At 36.8% G+C, this 16174-nt stretch overlaps 1 protein-coding gene across 1 annotated transcript in view; it reads left to right on the forward strand.

Moving 5' to 3' along the window:
- Positions 1-9387, forward strand: part of LOC142338162 (neuronal acetylcholine receptor subunit eat-2-like) — a 41013-nt gene extending 31626 nt beyond the window's left edge. Inside the window, exon 7 of the mRNA XM_075387799.1 lies at positions 9148-9387. Within this exon, the coding sequence (XP_075243914.1) occupies positions 9148-9387 (240 nt within the window). The remainder of the gene's footprint in view (positions 1-9147) is intronic.
- Positions 9388-16174: the final 6787 nt, after the last annotated feature.

Raw genomic sequence — 16174 nt, forward strand, 5'->3', positions numbered from 1 at the left:
CGATTAATTGTAATATTTTTGCTATAGAATTTAGTTTAGAAGAGTCATATTTTTTTACAATGGAGGTTTGGAGTTTGATTAAAAGTTGAGTAACCACGGTTGTGAATCTGGATTCCTGTTCAAATCCGAAGGAAACTGCTCAATTTGAGGTCGAGACTCAAAATTTATCATCTGATCACTCGAGCGTACAGACGTGTGTTTGCAGAGGGAATTTACAAGGTTAGGACGGCAGCTCGAACGCACTACAGTCTGGACCATGGTCTGGAGATGGACTGATCAGAGGTAAATTTGGTCTAGAAAGTCTGATCATAGGCGATTTCGGGCAAATTTGGGTGTGATCATAACCGCATCAAGAGCACTAGAGTCTAATCAGAGGCGGTTCGAGCGCAGGATAGTCTTATCAGATCATTTTTCAATTTTTTTTCTGACAGATGTCTCTGTCAAGAGTCACCAATACAGCAGCATTCTGATGAGAAACTCATCGAGAGTCTGACGGAGTTAATCAGGAACAAGGGTTCCAGCTGATAGCAACTGCCGGTCCACATTTGAAAAGATTTGAAATAACTGTAGATGAAGACGTTATTATTCAAAGCATTCGACGCTCATCTATTCAGTCAAAAACATGAATCAAGGGTAAAGTTATTTCTCCATTATTTTTCCAGCACTTGCATCCGTTTTCTTCCCATTAGCAATGCTTTTAGAATTGGCTGTGCCTTATTTGAATACATTAATAAAAATGTCAATTTTCATGAAATGTATGTTTTATACGAAAAATTATTTTATCTGATTATATGAGTACACTGTTTTAGATTGATTCTGATTAGAGGTTATTTGGGTCTGAAAAGTTTGATCATAGTCTGATTATGGTCTAGGCAATGATCTGAGTTTGACTCTGGACCATGGTTTGGAGATGGTCTGATCAGAACTCCTTCGGTCTGGAAAGTCTGATCAGAGACCTTCTCAGTCTGGAAACTCTGATCAGAGGTAATTTCAGTCTGGAAAGCCTCTGGTAGCTGCCCAATTTTGAACGCAATTTTATGAAGACACCACGCTATAAAATTGGTTATGAAAAACAGTGCTAGATCCATTTAACAATGAAGAATTAATAATCAATGATGTTTATTCGAGCAACAAATTAGTATCAGTTCCATTAAAATGAAATGCTGATGTCATGAAAAAACTCTAACTTTAATTTCAAGAAAAAATCAATCAAGTTTACACAAGATTGATTTTCAGAATAAGAAAAAATCAATTCTGCAAAATAGAAAATCACAGTTATTCAATTTAAGATTATCATAACACAACAAAATAAATTCATCAGTTTAATCTATTTTAAGAATCTTTTCCGTTTGATACACCCCTCGCCCAGTTTACAACACCAACATTACATAATGATTTGGATGATCTGTAACTGGACGTTGGAGTAGGGTGAAGAACGTAATGAGAGGGTGCAGAAACGGAAGAGAACGTAATATTTTGCGCCATAATAGTTGATGTGTGATGATTACTAAATGACCCGGGATGACAAAAAGTTGTAATCATAAAACTTTCATATTATGGACCATTGACTTCATAATTCAAAAAAGTTTTAGGAAATTGGCATGACTACAACTTTGCCATAAATGGAAGTTTTATGACTACAACTTTCTCATAAATGGAGGTTCTATGACTACAACTTCTCCATAATATGAAGTTCTATGGCTGCTAATTATCCATAACAGAAACGAGGCATTTAAAGGGTCTTGGTTTTTTCGTGAGTCCTCATGAGCTTCTTAAACTACAAGGGAAAACAGACTGTTTTTCTTGCAGAATAAGCAAAAATAGAGGCTCTTTTTTTCCAAGACATATATATATAGCTAAAACCTAAAATCCCGGATAGGCCAGGAACATTATAGCACATCATAGAAGAAAGAAACAAAGCACAATTAAAATACAGCACATGGGAGAAGGTGCCTGTAAGGGCACAAAGGGATGGACATTTAACAAAAAATCGACTTTTTTTTTAAAAAAAAACCATTTTACCCCCAAAAAGTTAAACGAAGACGCCAAACCAAAAAAACGTGGTGCCTTACAATCCTTATGGATAGAAGGCACTGTCAAAACAGTATGGGAAACATTGAACAACTAATTGACCCAGAAGGTCTTATTACTTTTTTGAAATAAGATTGACTTTTTGAGAAACACTTGACGAAATCGCAGAAATTGACTTTATATATCACTTATGCAAAATTTTCTTGATTCATGGCCAACGTTAGCCTAACGCACGCTTGTTATATCAATTTGAATAGCCTAGACTCAGTAGTAAAGAAATGAGGCTACTTTTTACATAAAAAACGTTAGAAAAATTAGCGTTTCCGACCTTCACATTTTTATGTAACAATTTTTAAAGTATTGACCCAAAAGAAAAATCTCGGGTAGTTATAGCATCTATATGAATAGGAGCCACTACCAAAACAGTATGGGTAACATTGAACAACTAATTGACCCAGAAGTTCTAATTACTTTTTTGAAATAAGATTGACTTTTTGAGAAACACTTGACGAAATCGCAGAAATTGACTTTATATATCACTTATGCAAAATTTTCTTGATTCATGGCCAACGTTAGCCTAACGCACGCTTGTTATATCAATTTGAATAGCCTAGACTTAGTAGTAAAGAAATGAGGCTACTTTTTACATAAAAAACGTTAGAAAAATTAGCGTTTCCGACCTTCACGTTTTTTATGTAACAATTTTTAAAGTATTGACCCAAAAGAAAAATCTCGGGTAGTTATAGCATCTATATGAATAGGAGCCACTACCAAAACAGTATGGGTAACATTGAACAACTAATTGACCCAGAAGTTCTAATTACTTTTTTGAAATAAGATTGACTTTTTGAGAAACACTTGACGAAATCGCAGAAATTGACTTTATATATCACTTATGCAAAATTTTCTTGATTCATGGCCAACGTTAGCCTAACGCACGCTTGTTATATCAATTTGAATAGCCTAGACTCAGTAGTAAAGAAATGAGGCTACTTTTTACATAAAAAACGTTAGAAAAATTAGCGTTTCCGACCTTCACCTGTTTTATGTAACAATTTTTAAAGTATTGACCCAAAAGAAAAATCTCGGGTAGTTATAACCTCTATATGGATAGGAAGCACTACCAAAACAGTATGGGTAACATTGAACGACTCATTGACCCAGAATGTCTTATTACTTTTTTGAAATACGATTGACTTTTTGAGAAACATTTGACGAAATCGCAAAACTTGACTTTATATATCATTTATGCAAAATTTTCTTGATTCATGGCAAATTTTAGCCTAACGCACGCTTGTTATATCAATTTGAATAGCCTAGACTCATAAGTAAAGAAATGAGACTACTTTTTACATAAAAAACGTTAGAAAAATTAGCGTTTCCGACCTTCACCTGTTTTATGAAACAATTTTTAAAGTATTGACCCAAAAGAAAAATCTCGGCTAGTTATAACATCTATATGAATAGGAAGCACTACCAAAACAGTATGGGTAACATTGAACAACTAATTAACCCAGAAGGTCTAATTACTTTTTGAAATAAGATTGATTTTTTGAGAAACATTTGACGAAATCGCAAAACTTGACTTTATATATGACTTATGCAAATTTCTTTTGATTCATGGCCAACGTTAGCCTAACGCACGCTTGTTATATCAATTTGAATAGCCTAGACACATAAGTAAAGAAATGAGATTACTTTTTACATAAAAAACGTTAGAAAAATTAACGTTTCCGACCTTCACCTGTTTTGTGTAACAATTTTTAAAGTATTGACCCAAAAGAAAAATCTCGGGTAGTTACAACATCTATATGAATAGGAAGTACTGCCAAAACAGTATGGGTAACATTGAGCAACTCCTTGACCCAGAAGATCCCATTATAATTTTTAAATAAGATTGACTTTTTGAGAAACACTTGACGAAATTGCAACACTTGTACTTATAAATCAATTATGGAACATTTTCTTTTTCCATAGCAAACGTTAGCCTAGCACACGATTGTCATATCAATTTGAGCAACTAAAGCCCAGAAGTAAAGAAATGAGAGCAATTTTTACAGAAAAAACGGTCGAAAAATATGCGTTTCCGAACTACACATTTTTATATGTATCAGATTTCAAGCATTGACCCAAAAGGAAAATCTATGGGGTTTTTAACATCCTTATGGATAGCAGGCACCGCCAAAATAGTATGGGTAGTATTGAACAGCTCATTGAGCCAATAGGTCCTATTATATTTTTTAAACACGATTGACTTTTTGAGAAACACTTGACGAAATCGCAAAACTTGAACTTATAAATCAATTATGGGAAATTTTCTTTTTCCATAGCCAAAGTTAGCCTAACACACGATTGTCATATAATTTTCAGCAACCAATGCCCAGTAGCGAAGAAATGAGAGCAATTTTTACATAAAAAAGGGTCGAAAAATCTGCGTTTCCGAACTACACCTTTTTTTATGTATCAAATTTTATGCAATGACCCAGAAGGAAAATCTATGGGTTTTTTACAATCCTTATAGATAGGAGGCAACGCCAAAGAAGTGTGGGTAATATGGAACATGTCATTGAGCCAAAAGATTTTATTATATTTTTTAGATACGATTGACTTTTTGAGAAACACTTGACGAAATTGCAAAACTTGAACTTAAAAATCAATTATGGGTAATTTTTTTTGTTTTTTCTTATTCCATAGCCAACGTTAGCACAGCACACGACTGACATATCAATTTGAGCAACTAAAGCCCAGTAGTAAAGAAATGAAAGCAATTTTTACATAAAAACGGTCGAAAAATCTGCGTTTCCGAACTAAACATTTTTTAAGTATCAAATTTTTAAGCATTGACTCAGAGGGGAAATCTTTGGTTGTTTCACCATCCTTATAGATAGGAGGCACCACCAAAATGTTATGGGTAATATAGAACAGCTCGTTGAGCCAAAAGGTCCTATTATATAATTTCAATACGATTGACATTTTGAGGAAGACTTGAAGAAATTGCAAAACTTGAACTTATACATCAATTATGGGAAATTTTCTTATTCCGTAGAAATTATTCAATAGGAAACTAACGTTAGCGTAACACACGATTGTGATACCAATTTGAGCAACCAAAGCTCAATAGTAAAGAAAGGAGAACAGTTTTTACATTAAAAACAGTCGAAAATCTGCGTTTCCGAACAACACGTTTTATGTATCATATCTTCAAGCATTGACCCAGAAGGAAAATCTCTAGGTGTTTTACCATCCTTATGGATAGGAGGCACCGCCAAAATAGTATGGGTAATATAGAACAGCACATTGAGCCAAAAGGTTCTATTCAATTTTTTAAATACGGTTGACTTTTTGAGAAACACTTGACGAAACTGCAAAACTTGAACATATACATCGATAATGGGAAATTTTCTTAGCCGATAGCAAACGTTAGCTTAGCACACGATTGTCATATCAATTTGAGCAACCAAAGCCCAGTAGTAAAGAAATGAGCAATTTTCACAAAAAAACGGTCGAAAAACCTAATCTGCGTTTCCGAACTACACATTTTTATGTATCCAATTTTTAGGCATTGACCCAGAAGGAAAATCTCTGGGTGTTTTTACCATCATCATGGATAGGAGTCACCGCCAAAATAGTATGGGTAATATTGAACAGCTCATTGAGCCAAAAGGTCCTATTATATTATTTTATATACGATTGACTTTTTGAGAAACATTTGACAAAATTGCATAGCTTAAACTTATATATTAATTATGGGAAATTTCCTTATCGCATAGCCAACGTTAGCGTTACAAATTATGTCAAATCAATTTGATTAACCAAATCTTAGTAGTAAAGAAATGAGAGCAATTTTTACATAAAAAATGGTCGAAAAATCTGCTTTACCAAACTACACAATTTTTACGTATCAAATTTTTAATTATTAACCCAGAAGAAAATTCTCTGGGTGTTTTACTACTCTTATAGATAGATCCCACCACCGAAATAGTATGGGTAATATTGAACAACTCATTGAGCCAAAAAGTCGAGCACAAAGGTCTAAAATAGGATTCAAAATGCGTCTAAGCGTCTTTTCTTTCAGAAACAGAACTTCTGAAATTTGTTTCCAAGGTTGACAAAATTTTTCCTCCAGTCATGCTCATTAACACTGGTATAAGCACACTAGTACCAAAAAAACAGCAAAATAATCAGTAAGAAACGTTTAAAGATATCTATAATAGGACACAAAACGCTTCAAAACGTTATTTTTTTTCAAAAGATTTTTTAATCTTTTTAAATATTCTCAAAAGCTTTCTGCCACTCACCATTAATAACGCTAGTAAAAGCAAACAATTACCAGAAATTATGAACAAATTTGAAAGTGAGATAAAAAGTAATCTAAAACAGGATTCAAAATGCCGCTAAACTTTTTTTAAAACATTTTTTTCCAGGTTTGTTTTTCAATTTTGCCAAAACTTTTGTCCTAATCGGGCTCAACAACATGGCAAGAAACATTTTTAAAGGGATCTAAATTCGCATTAATGCGTCCAAAGGTCTTTTTCTCAAAAAACAAGGTTTTGCTTATGTTTTCAATCTCGACCAAAAGTCACTAGAATCTACAAAACTTCAGCAATAAAAAAATCAGAAAAACCGTGTTTTCAATTAAGAACTATTTGAGAAAACATGACAAAACTAATCGTAATCAGCACATAAAGCATACATATAAATTAATCGTGCTCAAAAACATTGACCAAAGGCACTAAAAACAATTTGTCTTCTAGTTTTACAAGTTGGAGTTTCTCAAAAATTGAGTCCGATGTGACTGATTTCGCATTTTGAGATTCAAGAACTTCGTAGTAGCTGCATACATCACAGTTAGACTCAGCTGGTCGGAAGTGCGAGACTACATTAAAGATCTGAATTGAAGCATAGTCTTGACTATCTTGAACAAAGAAGACGCGAACTTGGCCAACAGTCTTTTCGTTGCCGGAGACAAAAGAGACATAGGAATTCTTTGATGAAGTATGTACTTGCGAATCGAGATAAAAATTCTGAAGCTTCTGATTTGAGTAAAAATTTGCATTTAAATGTTGCAAGGCCAATGGTACTTGGTGCAAGTTGACGGAGCGTCTCCTGAAGCACTTCTGTTTCCTTAGATTGAAACACAAGTCGTAAAGAAGGTCTTTCTGTGGAACTTCCCGACTAGACATCTTGTTTCTCACGTATCTTTCAACCAGAAGTCTTAGATGATTTACAGTACCTGTGAACTTGCATTTCAGAAGGTAGTTCGCTGACTCAAACATTATCGCAGAAGTGCACCAGAGGGGGCCATAGCAACTGACTTGCCAAGCAAGGTGATTCAGAGAGTGAATGTTGGGAGAAAAAACTTTTTCTGTATGTGCTTCTGCAGTTAGTGAGTGAAATCTTTTGATCAACTGATCAGCTAAAAGGCAATGCTGAGTGGAGAAAAGGAGCAGTCGAGTAATGTAGCTCAAAAGATGAAACCTCTCGTACAATACAGCATTTACGTTTCCTACTAAAACCACCGGTCCAATATACAACAACCAAACCTTCAGTTCATTCGCTTTAAAATACTCCAGTTCATCGAGACTCCTAAGAGACCTCTTGAAGTCACTTGTCAATTGAATACCTTCAACTGCTTTCCGAATTCTGCCCAGCCCCAATTTGTTTGTCTTATTCTTTACTGCGAAAAGGAGAGTTCTGGTTACACCAAGCAAGACTTGATGCATATAATCAATTGGCGCTGAGAGAGGCAAATTATCAATTATATCCGCAACAGCACTTGGTCCTTTCACACCTCGAAAAGACGACAAACCTTCATTTTGAATCAAATTTAAATACTCCTCATGCCTTTCTTTGGTCCTCATCTTGTTCCTCTGATTCGGATAAAAGAGGCCTTTCTTACCTTCGCCAATAGATTTACATTTAATTAGGCAAAGTGAGCAGCCAAAATAGGCGTTAAACTGCTTAATGTTTAAAATTGATGCCTTTGCAGGCAGGTCAGCTACTAATATCTTCACTTCAAACATCAGAGTCCATAATACGCCATTGATTTCAATTGTAGGTCTTCGATCCAGACCTTCTTTAATTTGGTCAAAGAATATTTTCCAGTCTGGCTTACCTCGACCGAACCACAATTTCGCAAGCACAATATTGACAAACATACATCTCAGAGTCGGAGGTAAATTGAGTACACTTAACCACAGCGGCCAAAGGGACTTCTTCCTGGAATTTATCATTCGAACACCGTCAGAATTCATCGCCAACGATATTGTCATGATATTATTTGCATTAAAAGTGGGTGGAATAACAATGTCTTTTTGAGCGTCACGTGACAGTGAGTATTCAGTAATTGCATTGATATTGCTTTTGATTATGTGAAACAAATCTGAGGAAAAGTCCAACGATGAGCATTCACCTTCGGCACAATTTGAGATACTAACATGGGACGAGTTCACACTTTGAAGAAACTTTTTCCTTATAGACTTATAAGTAGGAATTCGGGCTTCTGGAAAAGCTGTTCTTACTAGTTTTAACCAGGAAGATGCTTGAGCATCAGAACATCCAGTCTCAGAAACGATCTCATTAACGCATATTGAAAAATTATGCAAGCTAAAATTACAGCTTCGCTCTGTCTCATAATCATCGTTAGTGTCGGATGAAGACTCATGCCTGTGATTATCAAGCGTGCTGACAGAGAAATCCGGTAAAACGAAATCGTTTTGGCGGTTAGGTGACGACACTAAGTTTTCGCTCAAGTAGTTAGGTTCACAATTTAATTCATCTGTAGAAGTGGAACTTTGTAAAGAATCGTTGTCTGATGAAACGGATGAGCTATCGGACTCGTAACGTCTCATTTCAAGTTTTGATATTCTGGATTTTTTTCTCCATTTGGCTTTTAGAATGGATTGACGCTTGCCGCGAATAGAGATGGGTCGCAAAACAAGACGGGCTCTTGACCCTGCTTTTAAGTGAGCAGAAATAGAACCAGAACTTTGCTGGTGCTCATTGCGATGCTCACAGAGACAGTCTTGGTTGCCTTCGCCAAAAAAATTGGAACCGTAGAAAACTGTAATTTCGTCGTTTTTGAAGATATTCTTTATTACTTCTAACTGTATGCAGCGTCGTGAGTTCATCTCCTTCAAGATGAACCTGCAGTTGGGCTTACGAGAATCGTTAGCGAATCACGTAGAACCCAACATGACTCGATCAAAACTGCAAGAATCTGTTTTCCGAAAAATGGAAATGTCCTTAAAACTCGATAAAGCCTCCTTAGGTATTTTCTCAACGAATCCAATGACTGAGGGAAGCACTTTAACTGGATGTGAATTTTTTGGCGAGATCACCTCGTCTCCTACGTAATAAAGACCACATCCATCAAAAGAATCCTTTTTAAACTCAAAGTTACTTTCTCTCGCGGCACCATAATTTCCACGCAATAAACGATCAAATTCTTTTAAAACAGGATCAGTGCCCAACGCCTTTCGATATTCGCTATGCGAAAGCATTTCAACTAACGATTGAACTTGAACAACTTCAGTCTCTATTAACTCTTTGGTTACATGCGCATCAGCCTGCGCAAGGCTGAAACACTTGAGCATCTCTGAAAAAAAAAATAGTTGCGACAAAAATTTTAGGATTCATTTAAGTTTTTGAAACAATGAGTCAACACACCAGAGCCATTAACACACCAGAGCCATTAAAGCATTGAGAAAAAAACAAACGAGAGTTAAGTTTAATTACGATAAAAACAAAACACTCACGATTGAAACGCAAGAACAATCACCTGCTTATTTTCATGCTTAATTCCAGAAATGATGAAACTAACAGCACTCAAAACTTGGCAGCAATTAAATTACTCAGTAGAAACAGATTGTTTTTCTTTCCGATATTTAATATCTAGCCCCATTTGGTTAGCTCCGTGACGAGCTTCGTTATAAGCAGTTTCTGGAAATTTCGGGTACTTTCGACGCACAACAAGTTCAAAGCTCTCTCTTTCGGTCTCCGGAACTGGCGTTCGAGTATCTTTTCGTAGCCTCTGGGCCCCTATAATAAACTTCTGCAGCTTGCAGTCTTCGTCTTTTCCGTACATTATTCCGCCAAGATGCCGACCAAACTTCGCAGCACTCGCTCCGGCAGGAATTTGCATTAAATTTATGCCATTGTGTATCACCGGTGGATAATGCGTGGTGTTGTCGGCTGATGGCAGCTCACCTGTCTGGTTATAGGACACTAATGCAAAAAATTCTTCGTTGTCGGCTCGTTCTTTCTGTCGCAGTCTCTTCAGACAGTCTTTATGCTCTTCAACCATCCGACATAGTTTCTCTTTAAAGACCTTGAAATTACTGCTTTGCACCAAAACTGACGATTCGCGGGAACAAGTTGAGCTCTTCGCAGGCATTATTGTTGTATCTAGAGCATCAACATCATAATCGCTAGTGTCACTGTCAGTCTCGCTGTCTGATGCCATTTTATTTTCGGGTGCCCAGTTGGCACTTCTTTTGGGTATTTTTCTCTTTAGAGTTACTTCGTCATCGGAGGATGAGTTGGAATCAGAATAAGACATTTCTAACATGAAAAAGAAGTGACCGTGTAAAACGAAACACAATATCTATTGACAACAAAATTGAACAATGTTTTTAAATACGGAACCACATTTGTAATGTTTGTAGATAGATAAAAGTTTCAAGAGCGTTCAATGAAGGGCTCATGTTTGATAACTTAAATCAATCTGATCGCTCACGAATTAAAACCCAAGATCGTACAGAATACAAAATTAGGAAAGGAAAAGGCAGAAGCTAGATATTCTCGGCTTTTGAAAAAAAAAACTTTTTGACATATGAACTATCAAAAAGGAATAAAATTAGATGAGGACTATTACACAAAGAGAACAAATTGGTATCATATTACAAAGAATCTGAAACTTTTTTATACTGATAGAAAAACTCTTGTTTTGTAGGAAAACATAAGCAAACAGAACTTAGTGAAACTAACGCTGCACACTTGTTCAGAAGTAATAACGATAGCTACAAAACTTGAGCGCCAAGAAGCATCTTCAAGGAAAACAAACAATGAACAAATGAAAATTATCAGCGTCAGGTTAAAACATCAAAGTTTAAAGTCAGGATATTGTTGAATTTCTTTCGCTGAGCAGTAACATAAACAAAGATGAATGAATCTTGGCATGAGAGCCGTGCTTGTTTCTTAACATCCCATATTAGAGACAGTATTTTGATTTCATTTCTGCGCCGTATTGGTTGGCACCAATTATTGCGCGGCTAACGGCCTCCTCAGCATCATTACTGTAATTTCTGCGAACGCACAACTGAAAAATCTCCTCGAGTTTTTCGTCGCACGCAACTCTCGAATTTCGACGGTTAACCTTCCAACCCATCCGCTCTTTAATAAGTTTGCAAGCTTTTTCTGCACCAAAAATTTCCGCCGCAAGACTTCGCCCAAAAACTGAGGGCCCCTCTTCTGTCGGTTTGATGTTCATAAGGTCTTTCCCGTTAAACAACAGAGGTTCCTGTTCAACTCTATTTGCTTGGATAGCTTTCTTGACTTTTTTGAGGCTTTCGGGATTCTCACCGTTTCGCAAAACCTCCAGAAGTTTCTTCCTGAAGACAGAATTTTCTTTCATAACTTTCCTCATATGGCTCTCCTGTGCATCCATAACCTCATTCAGTTTACTATTTACAAAATCCATTACATCATCCATCGAGTATTTCGAGTTATCGACTGTTTCCGTATTAGATCGCAAGTTACTTGGCGTTGAACAATTGGTTTTGGCCAAGTCTACATGAGGGCTTTGGTAGTTATCGTCTATTACATCAAGATCCCTAGGGAAATGGATCTTTCGTCTTACTGCACTCTCATTTGCCTCGGATGGTCGCTTCTTGGCCCCTTTGTCCGGAACCGCGTTTTCTTTGCCGCTAAGCAAAACAAACATTATATTATATCGTAAATGTTACGATAAAAGTTGTTTGACGTTTTGGAAAGTACAAGATTAGGATCGTCTAATTATTTTTATATGGACTACTCAGTCGCCTACTACTCTCAGATGATGGATTGATTAAACGCTTTTTGTTAAGCTTTAAAAAATTAAACAATTGTGTGCTAAAAAAGCAACGGATATACTAACCCAGTAGGAACAACTGGTTCTTGTGAATGTGGGATGTTCTCTGTGCCATCGTAGTGAAAGCTCGTTTCACTGAAAAAAAAATAGAGTCAAAACAGTTCTGCAAGCTTTCGATCCAACTAATTATCACAAACTAAAACAAGTTGGTTTCATTAAATGTTTGAAATATCCAAGCAAAACAAGACCTTTTGCAGCAAATCGAATGGATACAAGAAAAAAAGTTTTGGCTGGTACATTGTGCAAGCATGTGACATAAGGCAGAGCCGTTTAGGTTATGCAAAATTTATGAACACTACCAAATTGTGAGATCAAAAACCGAGCAGAGATTAACTTACGCAATAGAACTGATATCCGACAAGCTCCTATCCGTACTGGCAATTTTTGCAGTAACGCTTTTGGAATAGTCGTCAGACTCCTCAGCCGGAACAATTTTCACGAAAGAAGCTCTAAATTTCCCGATAACTGAATCCTTGAAATTTATTTTTTGCGGTTTTGTCATCGAAAGTTTGTCAGCTAACGTAATTTCAGCCGGCCAAGCAGAATGATTGTGCACTAAGACAATAGGAGTGATGTCATATTTTCTGTAGAAGACCCAGTTCAACCCTTTGGCCTTTTTTTCGTCAGCAGCAGTATCGTAATATAAGGCTTTTGTCGGAATAGAACCTCTAGTTGAGCGAGGACCTTCGACAATTAGGTTATCTGTTGATGTTTTTGACATGATTTGTTCTGAAAAGCAGCAACATTTCAATTCAACTCATCAACAGAGCGTCAATTGCGGGTCTGTGCTCGAGAAATCTGTTTTTAGGGGACATATATTTACTTGTTAAGATATTTAGAAAAATCAAAGGTGAGCAGCTCAGCAGACAGAATAAATGTTTTCTTGAGAAAGAGGAAACTTAAGGAGAATCAGAAACTCAAAAATCAAAATTTATCTATACAGTAATGATGAACACTCAAAGAAAAATAAGAACCACTTGATAAGAGAAATGTAAATTTCTAACCCTCTTTCATCGTTAAACTTTGCAAGCAAGCACGCACTATTTTCAATGAAATGTTTTTGCTTTACTCAGTGAAACTTTTAGTGAAATATTTTGCCCACCGCCAAAAGCAACTTCATGAAAAAATCACCTACAATAAAAAAAATTGCCTACAATAAAATTCCCACCCACCGCACTGGACGGCTGGAAAACAAGTTGCAAGACAATCGGATAAGATTGACCGAATCAATCAAATCGAAATTGCCATCAACAGTTTGGTTCAAGTTTCTTCAACACTTGAAGGCAGCAATTCAATTTTATCTGCCACGTATCATCTGACTGTTACCTGAAGCCTTATTTGCCAAACTTCAGTTAAACGACAGTTAAATCCTAGCAGCCACACCTCGGCTGAATTTTGAAATCTTGTTAGACATATATCAACTGATTTATATGTTAAATCTTATCAGCCACACATCAGCAGATTGCCACGATTAACATTATCAGCCACACTTCAGCTGATTGACATGCTTAACATTATCAGCCACACTTCAGCTGATTTTTACCGCAAGCCTTATCAGCCACAGGTCAGCTGAAAGACATTTTAAATCCTAGCAGCCACACGTCAGCTGAGGTTAAATATTATCAGACATATCAATTGATTGATATGTTAAGTCTTATCAGCCACACATCAGCTGATTGCCATGCTTAATAATATCAGCCACACTTCAGCTGATTTTTTCCCAAGCTTTATCAGCCATACGTCAGCTGAAAGACAATTTAAATCCTAGCAGCCACACGTCAGCTGAACTTAAAACCTAAATCTTTTCAGACATATATCAATTGATTGATATGTTAAATCTTATCAGCCACACATCAGCTGGTTGCCATGCTTAACATTATCAGCCACACTTCAGTTGATTTTTACCGCAAGCCTTATCAGCCACAGGTCAGCTGAAAGACATTTTAAATCCTAGCAGCCACACGTCAGCTGAACTTAAATCTTATCAGACATATCAATTGATTGATATATTAACTCTTATCAGCCACACATCAGCTGATTGCCATGCTTAATAATATCAGCCACACTTCAGCTGATTTTTTCCCAAGCTCTATCAGCCACACGTCAGCTGAACGAGAATTTAAATCCTAGCAGCCACACGTCAGCTGAATTTAAACTTAGATCTTATCAGATATATATATATATATATATATATCAGCCGATAGATATGTTGATTCTTATCACCCGATTGCTATGCTATCTCTAATCAGCTGCACATCAGCTTATTGTCATGATTATTCTAATCAGCCACAGCTCAGCTGAAAAAATGACAGTCAAATTTTTTTATTTCCAAAATAAAAAAAAAGACAAAAAGCAAAGCAACAAATTACAACTTGAAGGCTCATAATAACAAGTTACAGGCTATTTGACAATTCAGTAATTTTACTGAGAATCTTCTCCTTAAATACAGGCCATAGTTCTTCATATCCTTCGGGATAAAGATGCACACCATCACTTGCATTCACAAAGATGAACGGAGCAAATCCGATATGCCGAGCTTTATATCTCTTTTGTAACCTATGGTTTGCATGGTCAGTCCCCACCAAATTTGCCATTCGGGGCACAAGGTCACAACTCAATAGCACCGTTTGATTCTCCTTACAGAAATTGTCGATTTCCTTAAGACTTTGGCACAGTCCACTGAGCGATGAGGGTGCACGTTCGCCAAGTCGACCAGTTATGTCGTTCCCACCCATAAACACAACGAGGAAATCATTTTCGACCATAGCATTTTGATAGTTGCGCCAGTTGAGCGCCATCTCGCCTCCTTTTCCATAAATATTGAACTCCGGGCCAATAAACTCGGACATCCTAATTAAATGTGAGTCGCCAAGTAATCCAATTTTCAGATTCGAATTCATGGTAGTCTTAAAGAAGAAGATGTCTAACACTCTGCCCTTATTTAGAACGTTTATTCAGAATCAAGTTTGATGAGGGTACAATGCCTTAATCCTAGCCTACTAATTTATCGCCTTTCCGGTCTTCGACCAGCTTTTTTAGGCTCTGCCTCGACCCGTGCAGCTGGGGTTGACACTTACCGCTGAAAGAAAAGCATGAAACAAACAGCAGAACACATAAATTGCATCATTATGGAAACGTCACGTAACATTCTCTTTAGTGAATGGGCCTTGGGTGCCCAATATTGCAACCCCAATAGAGGTTTTTCCCAAATTTCAGTGTAGATTACATGACTACATGACCAAAATCAAGAGAGTCGGTGGGGTCATCTACAGACCCAAAATTGACCCCCTAAAACTCTGAAAACGCTATATAAACTATATATGGGGAGCTTCCGCATTAGAAATGGAGCTCGACGCACCTATTCCTGTAACCAAAATCACTTTTTTCACTATTTCACAAGTAGAGACGTTAAACGTACCGGTCACTAAAATGTCAAAATTGCGGTATGTGTCCTGGCCAATTTCTCAAAAACGGCTGAAAAAAACAAAACGCCATTTACAGGGATTCAAGCAGGGCTCAAGCTGAGTTCAAATCAACAAACAGATCAAAAATCGGTTCACTCTACGAGGAGCTATTCCAACATCAATGTACCGTACGTACCAAATGACCAAAATGACCCATTTCGGGTGCTGTTTCGCGTTATAAATATCAACTGTTATAAATAATAACAAACTATAACTATAACCAGGGCACCAGGACAATATACCTGGTCTATGGGACCAGTTTGGGTGACCCAAACTGACAGTTTTCACATCTTCCCAAGTGAATAACCTGATTCTAAGCATAAAATCAGGGGGTTGGGGGGGGGGGGGGTCACTTGCAGAGTGAAAATTGACCCCCTAGATCTCGGAAAACCCTATACAAAATATATATGGGGAGATTCCCCATTACAAGTGGAGTTCAACGAGCCTATTCCTGCAGTCAAAGTCATTAATTTCAACATTTTACATGTAGAAACGTGAAACGTACCAGTCACTAAAAGGTCAAAATGACCGTATGTGTCGAGGCCAATTT

The sequence above is a fragment of the Convolutriloba macropyga genome, chromosome 4 (assembly GCF_964194025.1).
Source record: "Convolutriloba macropyga chromosome 4, txConMacr16.3, whole genome shotgun sequence".
Classification (NCBI taxonomy): Eukaryota; Metazoa; Xenacoelomorpha; order Acoela; family Convolutidae; genus Convolutriloba; species Convolutriloba macropyga.